The 17,334-nt window shown below is 41.4% G+C and overlaps 1 protein-coding gene across 1 annotated transcript in view; it reads right to left on the minus strand.

The window, feature by feature from the left end:
• Positions 1-17,334, minus strand: part of LOC120039567 (zinc finger protein 850-like) — a 54,688-nt gene that overhangs the window by 1,375 nt on the left and 35,979 nt on the right. The window contains exons 9-10 of the mRNA XM_038984985.1: positions 2,583-2,861; positions 2,040-2,273 (exon numbers count right to left, since the gene is read on the minus strand). Coding sequence (XP_038840913.1) covers positions 2,040-2,273; positions 2,583-2,861 — 513 coding nt within the window. The remainder of the gene's footprint in view (positions 1-2,039; positions 2,274-2,582; positions 2,862-17,334) is intronic.

The following is a 17,334-nucleotide window of genomic DNA, read 5'->3' on the forward strand; positions in this document are numbered from 1 at the left end:
TCCTGTAGGTTTTAAATCCGACCCTGTTCCTGGAGAGATACCCTCCTGTAGGTTTTAAATCCAAACCTGTTCCTGGAGAGATACCCTCCTGTAGGTTTTAAATCCAACCCTGTTCCTGGAGAGATACCCTCCTGTAGGTTTTAACTCCAACCCTGTTCCTGGAGATATACCCTCATGTAGGTTTTAAATCCAACCCTGTTCCGGGAGAGATACCCTCCTGTAGGTTTTAACACCAACCCTGTTCCTGGAGAGATACCCTCCTGTAGGTTTTAACTCCAACCCTGTTCCTGGAGAGATTTCAAATCTACAGGAGGGTAGCTCTCCAGGAACAGGGTTGGGAAAGCCCTGCCCTATATAGTGCACTACCTTTGAACAGGGCCCTTAGAGCTCTAAAACAGTAGTGCACTATGTAGGGAATAGGGTGCCATTTGAGACACACACGGCCAGTGTTAAGTCAAGTCCCTCAGACCAATAAGCTGTTCATAGCCTTTGTTCCAGATCTCCACTGCTGTCATTGTTTGGATGTGACAATGAGGGACAGAGAGTTGGCATGTTACCACAAACAGACTGGCCCCCAGCTGTGACAATGAGGGACAGGGAGTTGGCATGTTAGCACAAACAGACTGGCCCCCAGCTACTCTTACAACAGCATACACAAACCCCCCAAAAGACACTGAGAAAATATCAACGTTGAGCTGTATTTTCACATAAACCTGATAGGGTCATTTTCAAAACATTTTCAACCTCATATCCATCATCCCATCACCACCTCAACATACAGTACAGGGCCTCCAGTACAGGGCCTTCCGTACAGGGCCTTCAGTACAGGGCCTTCCGTACAGGGCCCTCCAGTACAGGGCCTCCAGTACAGGGCCTCCAGTACAGGGCCTTCAGTACAGGGCCTTCAGTACAGGGCCTTCCGTACAGGGCCTTCCGTACAGGGCCTTCCGTACAGGGCCTTCCGTACAGGGCCTTCCGTACAGGGCCTTCCGTACAGGGCCTTCCGTACAGGGCCTCCAGTACAGGGCCTCCAGTACAGGGCCTCCAGTACAGGGCCTCCAGTACAGGGCCTTCAGTACAGGGCCTCCAGTACAGGGCCTCCAGTACAGGGCCTCCAGTACAGGGCCTTCAGTACAGGGCCTTCAGTACAGGGCCTTCAGTACAGGGCCTCCAGTACAGGGCCTCCAGTACAGGGCCTCCAGTACAGGGCCTTCAGTACAGGGCCTCCAGTACAGGGCCTCCAGTACAGGGCCTCCAGTACAGGGCCTCCAGTACAGGGCCTCCAGTACAGGGCCTCCAGTACAGGGCCTCCAGTACAGGGCCTCCAGGAAGTATTCACACCCCCTCGACTTTTCCCACATGTTGTTGTGTTACTGCCTGAATTAAAAAATGGATACATGTGAGATTTTGTGTGATACACGATACCCCATAATGTCAGAGTAATGATGTCATGTTTTTAGAAATTCTTATAAATTCATTAAAAATGAAAAGCTGAAATGTCTTGAGTCAGTTAAGTGTTCAGCCCCTTTGTTGTGGAAAGACTAAATAAGTTCAGGCAGTAACAATGTGCTTAACAAGTCACATAATAAGTCACATGGACTCACTCTGTGTACACTAATAGTGTTTAACATGGTTGTTGAATGACTACCTCATCTCTATACACATCACATACAATTATCTGTAAGGTCCCTCAGTCGAGCATCGAATTTCAAACACACATTCAACCACAAAGACCAGGGAGGTTTTCCAATGCCTCGCATAGAAGGGCACCTATTGGTAGATGGGTAAAAATAAAAAAAAACAGACATTGAATATCCCTTTGAGCATGGTGAAGTTAGTAATTACACTTTGAATTTCTCTCTCACTTTGACTAGAGTATTTTGTCTAGATCATTAACAACAAAAAAACAAACAATGAAATCTATTTTGAATTCCACCTTGTAACACAACAAAATGTGGTGTGAATCCTTTCTGAAGACACTGTACGTGGACCACAGCATCAGCATATGTTGCTGAACGTCTTTCCAAAGCCTCTCTCACCTCTGTGTGTTTTCATGTGTGTTTTCAGGTTCCCTGGCTGAGTGAAACCCTTTCCGCACAGGGAGCAACGGTAAGGTTTCTCCCCGGTGTGGATTCTCACGTGTAACTTCAGCTTGGAGGCGTCGGATAGTTCTTTGCCACAGGTTGGACATCGGTGAGTCCTCTTCCCTCTCCCCCGCTGCTGTCCTGTAGTTGGACCTGCCGCCTCACCAGAGAACACACCCAGACTCTCCTCTGGAACAAACACACAGTTAGTGTATCTCAAACGGTACCCTATTCCCTATATAGTGCACTACATATGACAAGAGCCTATGGGCACTAGTGTGCACTATGTAGGGAATAGGGTGTCATTTGAGGCACATCCCTACTCACGGTGAATTCACCAGTAACCCGTCAGAAAGGCTATATAATAGTGTGACAGTCGTGACGTAGCCGTCACATCCCTACTCACGGTGAATTCACCAGTAACTCGTCAGAAAGGCTATATAATAGTGTTACAGTCATGACGTAGCCGCCGTGAGTCTCCATCACAGTCTCTCTTACCGGCGTGCTCTTCCTGATGTCTCTGCAGCAGCTCTTTGTTGCTGAACGGTGCTCCACACGCGTAGCAGCTGTAGTCCAGATGTGTCTGCAGGTGGAGCAACAGCTCATATTCCCGGGGGAATCCCTCTCCGCATTTAAAACAGCGACGGTTGTTAAACCTCTTGGCTCTGGGTCGCTTCCGTTCGCCTTCTTTGACTCTGGTTTTACGTTTGACCTGTTGTTTCTTCCGGTGTTTTCTCTGTCCTCCTGACGCAGAGGGACCACCGCCACCGGTCTTGGCTGTGTGAAAAAAAAGAGAACGGGTTTAAAGAATTGGTCAAATACATTGTCCGTCGCCCAAATGGCATGCTATTCCCTATTTAGGGCACTACCTTTGAACAGAGCCCTATATAGGGGTTATAGTTTAATGGTTTTCTGTTGACAGGGTGCAGTTTTAAAAACACAGCCAAATGAACAGGCTATAGTTGAATGGTTTTCTGTTGACAGGGTGCCGTTTTAAAACCCAGCCAAATGAACAGGCTATAGTTGAATGGTTTTCTGTTGACAGGGTGCCATTTTAAAACACAGCCAAATGAACAGGCTATAGTTGAATGGTTTTCTGTTGACAGGGTGCCATTTTAAAAACACAGCCAAATGAACAGGCTATAGTTGAATGGTTTTCTGTTGACAGGGTGCCATTTTAAAACGCAGCCAAATGAACAGGCTATAGTTGAATGGTTTTCTGTTGACAGGGTGCCATTTTAAAACCCAGCCAAATGAACAGGCTATAGTTGAATGGTTTTCTGTTGACAGGGTGCCATTTTAAAACCCAGCCAAATGAACAGGCTATAGTTGAATGGTTTTCTGTTGACAGGGTGCCATTTTAAAACACAGCCAAATGAACAGGCTATAGTTGAATGGTTTTCTGTTGACAGGGTGCCATTTTAAAACGCAGCCAAATGAACAGGCTATAGTTGAATGGTTTTCTGTTGACAGGGTGCCATTTTAAAACCCAGCCAAATGAACAGGCTATAGTTGAATGGTTTTCTGTTGACAGGGTGCCATTTTAAAACCCAGCCAAATGAACAGGCTATAGTTGAATGGTTTTCTGTTGACAGGGTGCCATTTTAAAACCCAGCCAAATGAACAGGCTATAGTTGAATGGTTTTCTGTTGACAGGGTGCCATTTTAAAACCCAGCCAAATGAACAGGCTGTAGTTGAATGGTTTTCTGTTGACAGGGTGCCATTTTAAAACACAGCCAAATGAACAGGCTATAGTTGAATGGTTTTCTGTTGACAGGGTGCCATTTTAAAACACAGCCAAATGAACAGGCTATAGTTGAATGGTTTTCTGTTGACAGGGTGCCATTTTAAAACACAGCCAAATGAACAGGCTGTAGTTGAATGGTTTTCTGTTGACAGGGTGCCATTTTAAAACACAGCCAAATGAACAGGCTATAGTTGAATGGTTTTCTGTTGACAGGGTGCCATTTTAAAACACAGCCAAATGAACAGGTTATAGTTGAATGGTTTCTGTTGACAGGGTGCCATTTTAAAACACAGCCAAATGAACAGGTTATAGTTGAATGGTTTTCTGTTGACAGGGTGCCATTTTAAAACACAGCCAAATGAACAGGCTATAGTTGAATGGTTTTCTGTTGACAGGGTGCCATTTTAAAACACAGCCAAATGAACAGGTTATAGTTGAATGGTTTTCTGTTGACAGGGTGCCATTTTAAAACACAGCCAAATGAACAGGCTATAGTTGAATGGTTTTCTGTTGACAGGGTGCCATTTTAAAACACAGCCAAATGAACAGGCTGTAGTTGAATGGTTTTCTGTTGACAGGGTGCCATTTTAAAACCCAGCCAAATGAACAGGCTATAGTTGAATGGTTTTCTGTTGACAGGGTGCCATTTTAAAACCCAGCCAAATGAACAGGCTATAGTTGAATGGTTTTCTGTTGACAGGGTGCCATTTTAAAACCCAGCCAAATGAACAGGCTATAGTTGAATGGTTTTCTGTTGACAGGGTGCCATTTTAAAACACAGCCAAATGAACAGGCTATAGTTGAATGGTTTTCTGTTGACAGGGTGCCATTTTAAAACCCAGCCAAATGAACAGGCTATAGTTGAATGGTTTTCTGTTGACAGGGTGTCATTTTAAAACCCAGCCAAATGAACAGGCTATAGTTGAATGGTTTTCTGTTGACAGGGTGCCATTTTAAAACCCAGCCAAATGAACAGGCTATAGTTGAATGGTTTTCTGTTGACAGGGTGCCATTTTAAAACCCAGCCAAATGAACAGGCTATAGTTGAATGGTTTTCTGTTGACAGGGTGCCATTTTAAAACACAGCCAAATGAACAGGCTATAGTTGAATGGTTTTCTGTTGACAGGGTGCCATTTTAAAACCCAGCCAAATGAACAGGCTATAGTTGAATGGTTTTCTGTTGACAGGGTGCCATTTTAAAACCCAGCCAAATGAACAGGCTATAGTTGAATGGTTTTCTGTTGACAGGGTGCCATTTTAAAACCCAGCCAAATGAACAGGCTATAGTTGAATGGTTTTCTGTTGACAGGGTGCCATTTTAAAACCCAGCCAAATGAACAGGCTATAGTTGAATGGTTTTCTGTTGACAGGGTGCCATTTTAAAACCCAGCCAAATGAACAGGCTATAGTTGAATGGTTTTCTGTTGACAGGGTGCCATTTTAAAACACAGCCAAATGAACAGGCTATAGTTGAATGGTTTTCTGTTGACAGGGTGCCATTTTAAAACACAGCCAAATGAACAGGCTATAGTTGAATGGTTTTCTGTTGACAGGGTGCCATTTTAAAACACAGCCAAATGAACAGGCTATAGTTGAATGGTTTTCTGTTGACAGGGTGCCGTTTTAAAACCCAGCCAAATGAACAGGCTATAGTTGAATGGTTTTCTGTTGACAGGGTGCCATTTTAAAACACAGCCAAATGAACAGGCTATAGTTGAATGGTTTTCTGTTGACAGGGTGCCATTTTAAAACGCAGCCAAATGAACAGGCTATAGTTGAATGGTTTTCTGTTGACAGGGTGCCATTTTAAAACCCAGCCAAATGAACAGGCTATAGTTGAATGGTTTTCTGTTGACAGGGTGCCATTTTAAAACCCAGCCAAATGAACAGGCTGTAGTTGAATGGTTTTCTGTTGACAGGGTGCCATTTTAAAACACAGCCAAATGAACAGGCTATAGTTGAATGGTTTTCTGTTGACAGGGTGCCATTTTAAAACACAGCCAAATGAACAGGCTATAGTTGAATGGTTTTCTGTTGACAGGGTGCCATTTTAAAACACAGCCAAATGAACAGGCTATAGTTGAATGGTTTTCTGTTGACAGGGTGCCATTTTAAAACACAGCCAAATGAACAGGCTATAGTTGAATGGTTTTCTGTTGACAGGGTGCCATTTTAAAACGCAGCCAAATGAACAGGCTATAGTTGAATGGTTTTCTGTTGACAGGGTGCCATTTTAAAACCCAGCCAAATGAACAGGCTATAGTTGAATGGTTTTCTGTTGACAGGGTGCCATTTTAAAACCCAGCCAAATGAACAGGCTATAGTTGAATGGTTTTCTGTTGACAGGGTGCCATTTTAAAACACAGCCAAATGAACAGGCTGTAGTTGAATGTTTTTCTGTTGACAGGGTGCCATTTTAAAACCCAGCCAAATGAACAGGCTATAGTTGAATGGTTTTCTGTTGACAGGGTGCCATTTTAAAACCCAGCCAAATGAACAGGCTGTAGTTGAATGGTTTTCTGTTGACAGGGTGCCATTTTAAAACACAGCCAAATGAACAGGCTATAGTTGAATGGTTTTCTGTTGACAGGGTGCCATTTTAAAACACAGCCAAATGAACAGGCTATAGTTGAATGGTTTTCTGTTGACAGGGTGCCATTTTAAAACACAGCCAAATGAACAGGTTATAGTTGAATGGTTTCTGTTGACAGGGTGCCATTTTAAAACACAGCCAAATGAACAGGTTATAGTTGAATGGTTTTCTGTTGACAGGGTGCCATTTTAAAACACAGCCAAATGAACAGGCTATAGTTGAATGGTTTTCTGTTGACAGGGTGCCATTTTAAAACACAGCCAAATGAACAGGTTATAGTTGAATGGTTTTCTGTTGACAGGGTGCCATTTTAAAACACAGCCAAATGAACAGGCTATAGTTGAATGGTTTTCTGTTGACAGGGTGCCATTTTAAAACACAGCCAAATGAACAGGCTGTAGTTGAATGGTTTTCTGTTGACAGGGTGCCATTTTAAAACCCAGCCAAATGAACAGGCTATAGTTGAATGGTTTTCTGTTGACAGGGTGCCATTTTAAAACCCAGCCAAATGAACAGGCTATAGTTGAATGGTTTTCTGTTGACAGGGTGCCATTTTAAAACACAGCCAAATGAACAGGCTATAGTTGAATGGTTTTCTGTTGACAGGGTGCCATTTTAAAACACAGCCAAATGAACAGGCTATAGTTGAATGGTTTTCTGTTGACAGGGTGCCATTTTAAAACACAGCCAAATGAACAGGCTATAGTTGAATGGTTTTCTGTTGACAGGGTGCCATTTTAAAACCCAGCCAAATGAACAGGCTATAGTTGAATGGTTTTCTGTTGACAGGGTGCCATTTTAAAACCCAGCCAAATGAACAGGCTATAGTTGAATGGTTTTCTGTTGACAGGGTGCCATTTTAAAACCCAGCCAAATGAACAGGCTATAGTTGAATGGTTTTCTGTTGACAGGGTGCCATTTTAAAACCCAGCCAAATGAACAGGCTATAGTTGAATGGTTTTCTGTTGACAGGGTGCCATTTTAAAACCCAGCCAAATGAACAGGCTATAGTTGAATGGTTTTCTGTTGACAGGGTGCCATTTTAAAACCCAGCCAAATGAACAGGCTATAGTTGAATGGTTTTCTGTTGACAGGGTGCCATTTTAAAACCCAGCCAAATGAACAGGCTATAGTTGAATGGTTTTCTGTTGACAGGGTGCCATTTTAAAACCCAGCCAAATGAACAGGCTATAGTTGAATGGTTTTCTGTTGACAGGGTGCCATTTTAAAACCCAGCCAAATGAACAGGCTATAGTTGAATGGTTTTCTGTTGACAGGGTGCCATTTTAAAACACAGCCAAATGAACAGGCTATAGTTGAATGGTTTTCTGTTGACAGGGTGCCATTTTAAAACACAGCCAAATGAACAGGCTATAGTTGAATGGTTTTCTGTTGACAGGGTGCCATTTTAAAACACAGCCAAATGAACAGGCTATAGTTGAATGGTTTTCTGTTGACAGGGTGCCATTTTAAAACACAGCCAAATGAACAGGCTATAGTTGAATGGTTTTCTGTTGACAGGGTGCCATTTTAAAACACAGCCAAATGAACAGGCTATAGTTGAATGGTTTTCTGTTGACAGGGTGCCATTTTAAAACCCAGCCAAATGAACAGGCTATAGTTGAATGGTTTTCTGTTGACAGGGTGCCATTTTAAAACACAGCCAAATGAACAGGCTATAGTTGAATGGTTTTCTGTTGACAGGGTGCCATTTTAAAACCCAGCCAAATGAACAGGCTATAGTTGAATGGTTTTCTGTTGACAGGGTGCCATTTTAAAACCCAGCCAAATGAACAGGCTATAGTTGAATGGTTTTCTGTTGACAGGGTGCCATTTTAAAACACAGCCAAATGAACAGGCTATAGTTGAATGGTTTTCTGTTGACAGGGTGCCATTTTAAAACCCAGCCAAATGAACAGGCTATAGTTGAATGGTTTTCTGTTGACAGGGTGCCATTTTAAAACCCAGCCAAATGAACAGGCTATAGTTGAATGGTTTTCTGTTGACAGGGTGCCATTTTAAAACCCAGCCAAATGAACAGGCTATAGTTGAATGGTTTTCTGTTGACAGGGTGCCATTTTAAAACACAGCCAAATGAACAGGCTATAGTTGAATGGTTTTCTGTTGACAGGGTGCCATTTTAAAACACAGCCAAATGAACAGGCTATAGTTGAATGGTTTTCTGTTGACAGGGTGCCATTTTAAAACACAGCCAAATGAACAGGCTATAGTTGAATGGTTTTCTGTTGACAGGGTGCCATTTTAAAACACAGCCAAATGAACAGGCTATAGTTGAATGGTTTTCTGTTGACAGGGTGCCATTTTAAAACACAGCCAAATGAACAGGCTATAGTTGAATGGTTTTCTGTTGACAGGGTGCCATTTTAAAACACAGCCAAATGAACAGGCTATAGTTGAATGGTTTTCTGTTGACAGGGTGCCATTTTAAAACCCAGCCAAATGAACAGGCTATAGTTGAATGGTTTTCTGTTGACAGGGTGCCATTTTAAAACCCAGCCAAATGAACAGGCTATAGTTGAATGGTTTTCTGTTGACAGGGTGCCATTTTAAAACCCAGCCAAATGAACAGGCTATAGTTGAATGGTTTTCTGTTGACAGGGTGCCATTTTAAAACCCAGCCAAATGAACAGGCTATAGTTGAATGGTTTTCTGTTGACAGGGTGCCATTTTAAAACCCAGCCAAATGAACAGGCTATAGTTGAATGGTTTTCTGTTGACAGGGTGCCATTTTAAAACCCAGCCAAATGAACAGGCTATAGTTGAATGGTTTTCTGTTGACAGGGTGCCATTTTAAAACCCAGCCAAATGAACAGGCTATAGTTGAATGGTTTTCTGTTGACAGGGTGCCATTTTAAAACACAGCCAAATGAACAGGCTATAGTTGAATGGTTTTCTGTTGACAGGGTGCCATTTTAAAACACAGCCAAATGAACAGGCTATAGTTGAATGGTTTTCTGTTGACAGGGTGCCATTTTAAAACACAGCCAAATGAACAGGCTATAGTTGAATGGTTTTCTGTTGACAGGGTGCCATTTTAAAACACAGCCAAATGAACAGGCTATAGTTGAATGGTTTTCTGTTGACAGGGTGCCATTTTAAAACACAGCCAAATGAACAGGCTATAGTTGAATGGTTTTCTGTTGACAGGGTGCCATTTTAAAACCCAGCCAAATGAACAGGCTGTAGTTGAATGGTTTTCTGTTGACAGGGTGCCATTTTAAAACACAGCCAAATGAACAGGCTATAGTTGAATGGTTTTCTGTTGACAGGGTGCCATTTTAAAACACAGCCAAATGAACAGGCTATAGTTGAATGGTTTTCTGTTGACAGGGTGCCATTTTAAAACACAGCCAAATGAACAGGCTATAGTTGAATGGTTTTCTGTTGACAGGGTGCCATTTTAAAACACAGCCAAATGAACAGGCTATAGTTGAATGGTTTTCTGTTGACAGGGTGCCATTTTAAAACACAGCCAAATGAACAGGCTATAGTTGAATGGTTTTCTGTTGACAGGGTGCCATTTTAAAACACAGCCAAATGAACAGGCTATAGTTGAATGGTTTTCTGTTGACAGGGTGCCATTTTAAAACACAGCCAAATGAACAGGCTATAGTTGAATGGTTTTCTGTTGACAGGGTGCCATTTTAAAACACAGCCAAATGAACAGGCTATAGTTGAATGGTTTTCTGTTGACAGGGTGCCATTTTAAAACACAGCCAAATGAACAGGCTATAGTTGAATGGTTTTCTGTTGACAGGGTGCCATTTTAAAACACAGCCAAATGAACAGGCTATAGTTGAATGGTTTTCTGTTGACAGGGTGCCATTTTAAAACACAGCCAAATGAACAGGCTATAGTTGAATGGTTTTCTGTTGACAGGGTGCCATTTTAAAACACAGCCAAATGAACAGGCTATAGTTGAATGGTTTTCTGTTGACAGGGTGCCATTTTAAAACACAGCCAAATGAACAGGCTATAGTTGAATGGTTTTCTGTTGACAGGGTGCCATTTTAAAACACAGCCAAATGAACAGGCTATAGTTGAATGGTTTTCTGTTGACAGGGTGCCATTTTAAAACCCAGCCAAATGAACAGGCTATAGTTGAATGGTTTTCTGTTGACAGGGTGCCATTTTAAAACCCAGCCAAATGAACAGGCTATAGTTGAATGGTTTTCTGTTGACAGGGTGCCATTTTAAAACCCAGCCAAATGAACAGGCTATAGTTGAATGGTTTTCTGTTGACAGGGTGCCATTTTAAAACCCAGCCAAATGAACAGGCTATAGTTGAATGGTTTTCTGTTGACAGGGTGCCATTTTAAAACACAGCCAAATGAACAGGCTATAGTTGAATGGTTTTCTGTTGACAGGGTGCCATTTTAAAACACAGCCAAATGAACAGGCTATAGTTGAATGGTTTTCTGTTGACAGGGTGCCATTTTAAAACACAGCCAAATGAACAGGCTATAGTTGAATGGTTTTCTGTTGACAGGGTGCCATTTTAAAACACAGCCAAATGAACAGGCTATAGTTGAATGGTTTTCTGTTGACAGGGTGCCATTTTAAAACACAGCCAAATGAACAGGCTATAGTTGAATGGTTTTCTGTTGACAGGGTGCCATTTTAAAACCCAGCCAAATGAACAGGCTATAGTTGAATGGTTTTCTGTTGACAGGGTGCCATTTTAAAACCCAGCCAAATGAACAGGCTATAGTTGAATGGTTTTCTGTTGACAGGGTGCCATTTTAAAACCCAGCCAAATGAACAGGCTATAGTTGAATGGTTTTCTGTTGACAGGGTGCCATTTTAAAACACAGCCAAATGAACAGGCTATAGTTGAATGGTTTTCTGTTGACAGGGTGCCATTTTAAAACACAGCCAAATGAACAGGCTATAGTTGAATGGTTTTCTGTTGACAGGGTGCCATTTTAAAACACAGCCAAATGAACAGGCTATAGTTGAATGGTTTTCTGTTGACAGGGTGCCATTTTAAAACACAGCCAAATGAACAGGCTATAGTTGAATGGTTTTCTGTTGACAGGGTGCCATTTTAAAACACAGCCAAATGAACAGGCTATAGTTGAATGGTTTTCTGTTGACAGGGTGCCATTTTAAAACACAGCCAAATGAACAGGCTATAGTTGAATGGTTTTCTGTTGACAGGGTGCCATTTTAAAACCCAGCCAAATGAACAGGCTATAGTTGAATGGTTTTCTGTTGACAGGGTGCCATTTTAAAACACAGCCAAATGAACAGGCTATAGTTGAATGGTTTTCTGTTGACAGGGTGCCATTTTAAAACCCAGCCAAATGAACAGGCTATAGTTGAATGGTTTTCTGTTGACAGGGTGCCATTTTAAAACCCAGCCAAATGAACAGGCTATAGTTGAATGGTTTTCTGTTGACAGGGTGCCATTTTAAAACCCAGCCAAATGAACAGGCTATAGTTGAATGGTTTTCTGTTGACAGGGTGCCATTTTAAAACCCAGCCAAATGAACAGGCTATAGTTGAATGGTTTTCTGTTGACAGGGTGCCATTTTAAAACCCAGCCAAATGAACAGGCTATAGTTGAATGGTTTTCTGTTGACAGGGTGCCATTTTAAAACACAGCCAAATGAACAGGCTATAGTTGAATGGTTTTCTGTTGACAGGGTGCCATTTTAAAACACAGCCAAATGAACAGGCTATAGTTGAATGGTTTTCTGTTGACAGGGTGCCATTTTAAAACCCAGCCAAATGAACAGGCTATAGTTGAATGGTTTTCTGTTGACAGGGTGCCATTTTAAAACACAGCCAAATGAACAGGCTGTAGTTGAATGGTTTTCTGTTGACAGGGTGCCATTTTAAAACACAGCCAAATGAACAGGCTATAGTTGAATGGTTTTCTGTTGACAGGGTGCCATTTTAAAACACAGCCAAATGAACAGGCTATAGTTGAATGGTTTTCTGTTGACAGGGTGCCATTTTAAAACACAGCCAAATGAACAGGCTATAGTTGAATGGTTTTCTGTTGACAGGGTGCCATTTTAAAACACAGCCAAATGAACAGGCTATAGTTGAATGGTTTTCTGTTGACAGGGTGCCATTTTAAAACACAGCCAAATGAACAGGCTATAGTTGAATGGTTTTCTGTTGACAGGGTGCCATTTTAAAACACAGCCAAATGAACAGGCTATAGTTGAATGGTTTTCTGTTGACAGGGTGCCATTTTAAAACACAGCCAAATGAACAGGCTAGAAGTTGAATGGTTTTCTGTTGACAGGGTGCCATTTTAAAACCCAGCCAAATGAACAGGCTATAGTTGAATGGTTTTCTGTTGACAGGGTGCCATTTTAAAACCCAGCCAAATGAACAGGCTATAGTTGAATGGTTTTCTGTTGACAGGGTGCCATTTTAAAACACAGCCAAATGAACAGGCTATAGTTGAATGGTTTTCTGTTGACAGGGTGCCATTTTAAAACACAGCCAAATGAACAGGCTATAGTTGAATGGTTTTCTGTTGACAGGGTGCCATTTTAAAACACAGCCAAATGAACAGGCTATAGTTGAATGGTTTTCTGTTGACAGGGTGCCATTTTAAAACCCAGCCAAATGAACAGGCTATAGTTGAATGGTTTTCTGTTGACAGGGTGCCATTTTAAAACCCAGCCAAATGAACAGGCTATAGTTGAATGGTTTTCTGTTGACAGGGTGCCATTTTAAAACACAGCCAAATGAACAGGCTATAGTTGAATGGTTTTCTGTTGACAGGGTGCCATTTTAAAACACAGCCAAATGAACAGGCTATAGTTGAATGGTTTTCTGTTGACAGGGTGCCATTTTAAAACACAGCCAAATGAACAGGCTATAGTTGAATGGTTTTCTGTTGACAGGGTGCCATTTTAAAACACAGCCAAATGAACAGGCTATAGTTGAATGGTTTTCTGTTGACAGGGTGCCATTTTAAAACACAGCCAAATGAACAGGCTATAGTTGAATGGTTTTCTGTTGACAGGGTGCCATTTTAAAACACAGCCAAATGAACAGGCTATAGTTGAATGGTTTTCTGTTGACAGGGTGCCATTTTAAAACACAGCCAAATGAACAGGCTATAGTTGAATGGTTTTCTGTTGACAGGGTGCCATTTTAAAACACAGCCAAATGAACAGGCTATAGTTGAATGGTTTTCTGTTGACAGGGTGCCATTTTAAAACACAGCCAAATGAACAGGCTATAGTTGAATGGTTTTCTGTTGACAGGGTGCCATTTTAAAACACAGCCAAATGAACAGGCTATAGTTGAATGGTTTTCTGTTGACAGGGTGCCATTTTAAAACACAGCCAAATGAACAGGCTATAGTTGAATGGTTTTCTGTTGACAGGGTGCCATTTTAAAACCCAGCCAAATGAACAGGCTATAGTTGAATGGTTTTCTGTTGACAGGGTGCCATTTTAAAACCCAGCCAAATGAACAGGCTATAGTTGAATGGTTTTCTGTTGACAGGGTGCCATTTTAAAACCCAGCCAAATGAACAGGCTATAGTTGAATGGTTTTCTGTTGACAGGGTGCCATTTTAAAACACAGCCAAATGAACAGGCTATAGTTGAATGGTTTTCTGTTGACAGGGTGCCATTTTAAAACACAGCCAAATGAACAGGCTATAGTTGAATGGTTTTCTGTTGACAGGGTGCCATTTTAAAACACAGCCAAATGAACAGGCTATAGTTGAATGGTTTTCTGTTGACAGGGTGCCATTTTAAAACCCAGCCAAATGAACAGGCTATAGTTGAATGGTTTTCTGTTGACAGGGTGCCATTTTAAAACACAGCCAAATGAACAGGCTATAGTTGAATGGTTTTCTGTTGACAGGGTGCCATTTTAAAACACAGCCAAATGAACAGGCTATAGTTGAATGGTTTTCTGTTGACAGGGTGCCATTTTAAAACACAGCCAAATGAACAGGCTATAGTTGAATGGTTTTCTGTTGACAGGGTGCCATTTTAAAACACAGCCAAATGAACAGGCTATAGTTGAATGGTTTTCTGTTGACAGGGTGCCATTTTAAAACACAGCCAAATGAACAGGCTATAGTTGAATGGTTTTCTGTTGACAGGGTGCCATTTTAAAACACAGCCAAATGAACAGGCTATAGTTGAATGGTTTTCTGTTGACAGGGTGCCATTTTAAAACACAGCCAAATGAACAGGCTATAGTTGAATGGTTTTCTGTTGACAGGGTGCCATTTTAAACAGGGTGCCATTTTAAAACACAGCCAAATGAACAGGCTATAGTTGAATGGTTTTCTGTTGACAGGGTGCCATTTTAAAACACAGCCAAATGAACAGGCTATAGTTGAATGGTTTTCTGTTGACAGGGTGCCATTTTAAAACACAGCCAAATGAACAGGCTATAGTTGAATGGTTTTCTGTTGACAGGGTGCCATTTTAAAACACAGCCAAATGAACAGGCTATAGTTGAATGGTTTTCTGTTGACAGGGTGCCATTTTAAAACACAGCCAAATGAACAGGCTATAGTTGAATGGTTTTCTGTTGACAGGGTGCCATTTTAAAACACAGCCAAATGAACAGGCTATAGTTGAATGGTTTTCTGTTGACAGGGTGCCATTTTAAAACACAGCCAAATGAACAGGCTATAGTTGAATGGTTTTCTGTTGACAGGGTGCCATTTTAAAACACAGCCAAATGAACAGGCTATAGTTGAATGGTTTTCTGTTGACAGGGTGCCATTTTAAAACACAGCCAAATGAACAGGCTATAGTTGAATGGTTTTCTGTTGACAGGGTGCCATTTTAAAACACAGCCAAATGAACAGGCTATAGTTGAATGGTTTTCTGTTGACAGGGTGCCATTTTAAAACACAGCCAAATGAACAGGCTATAGTTGAATGGTTTTCTGTTGACAGGGTGCCATTTTAAAACCCAGCCAAATGAACAGGCTATAGTTGAATGGTTTTCTGTTGACAGGGTGCCATTTTAAAACACAGCCAAATGAACAGGCTATAGTTGAATGGTTTTCTGTTGACAGGGTGCCATTTTAAAACACAGCCAAATGAACAGGCTATAGTTGAATGGTTTTCTGTTGACAGGGTGCCATTTTAAAACACAGCCAAATGAACAGGCTATAGTTGAATGGTTTTCTGTTGACAGGGTGCCATTTTAAAACACAGCCAAATGAACAGGCTATAGTTGAATGGTTTTCTGTTGACAGGGTGCCATTTTAAAACACAGCCAAATGAACAGGCTATAGTTGAATGTTTTTCTGTTGACAGGGTGCCATTTTAAAACACAGCCAAATGAACAGGCTATAGTTGAATGGTTTTCTGTTGACAGGGTGCCATTTTAAAACACAGCCAAATGAACAGGCTATAGTTGAATGGTTTTCTGTTGACAGGGTGCCATTTTAAAACACAGCCAAATGAACAGGCTATAGTTGAATGGTTTTCTGTTGACAGGGTGCCATTTTAAAACACAGCCAAATGAACAGGCTATAGTTGAATGTTTTTCTGTTGACAGGGTGCCATTTTAAAACCCAGCCAAATGAACAGGCTATAGTTGAATGGTTTTCTGTTGACAGGGTGCCATTTTAAAACCCAGCCAAATGAACAGGCTATAGTTGAATGGTTTTCTGTTGACAGGGTGCCATTTTAAAACCCAGCCAAATGAACAGGCTATAGTTGAATGGTTTTCTGTTGACAGGGTGCCATTTTAAAACACAGCCAAATGAACAGGCTATAGTTGAATGGTTTTCTGTTGACAGGGTGCCATTTTAAAACACAGCCAAATGAACAGGCTATAGTTGAATGGTTTTCTGTTGACAGGGTGCCATTTTAAAACACAGCCAAATGAACAGGCTATAGTTGAATGGTTTTCTGTTGACAGGGTGCCATTTTAAAACACAGCCAAATGAACAGGCTATAGTTGAATGGTTTTCTGTTGACAGGGTGCCATTTTAAAACACAGCCAAATGAACAGGCTATAGTTGAATGGTTTTCTGTTGACAGGGTGCCATTTTAAAACACAGCCAAATGAACAGGCTATAGTTGAATGGTTTTCTGTTGACAGGGTGCCATTTTAAAACACAGCCAAATGAACAGGCTATAGTTGAATGGTTTGTATGTTGACAGGGTGCCATTTTAAAACACAGCCAAATGAACAGGCTATAGTTGAATGGTTTTCTGTTGACAGGGTGCCATTTTAAAACACAGCCAAATGAACAGGCTATAGTTGAATGGTTTTCTGTTGACAGGGTGCCATTTTAAAACACAGCCAAATGAACAGGCTATAGTTGAATGGTTTTCTGTTGACAGGGTGCCATTTTAAACACAGCAAAATGAACAGGCTATAGTTGAATGGTTTTCTGTTGACAGGGTGATCTATATGAGACTAACCAAGCCATGGCGGACTCTCTCTGTAGAGATAGTAGTGGTATTGTGAGTCTATAAAGGACTACCAGAACTCTCTCCTGTAGAGAAGGTTGGTATATGGGTTATAATGAGACTACCGGACTCTCACCTGTAGAGATAGGTTGGTATTATGGGTTATAATGAGACTACCAGGACTCTCTCCTGTAGAGATAGGTTGGTATTATGGGTTATAATGAGACTACCAGGACTCTCTCCTGTAGAGATAGTTGGTAACCAGGACTCTCCTGTAGAGATAGGTTGGTATTATGGGTTATAATGAGACTACCAGGACTCTCACCTGTAGAGATAGGTTGGTATTATGGGTTATAATGAGACTACCAGGACTCTCACCTTAGAGATAGGTTGGTATTATGGGTTATAATGAGACTACCAGACTCTCACCTGTAGAGATAGGTTGGTATTATGGGTTATAATGAGACTACCAGGACTCTCTCCTGTAGAGAGGTTGGTATTATGGGTTATAATGA

This window comes from Salvelinus namaycush, unplaced genomic scaffold, assembly GCF_016432855.1.
Source record: "Salvelinus namaycush isolate Seneca unplaced genomic scaffold, SaNama_1.0 Scaffold28, whole genome shotgun sequence".
Classification (NCBI taxonomy): domain Eukaryota; kingdom Metazoa; phylum Chordata; class Actinopteri; order Salmoniformes; family Salmonidae; genus Salvelinus; species Salvelinus namaycush.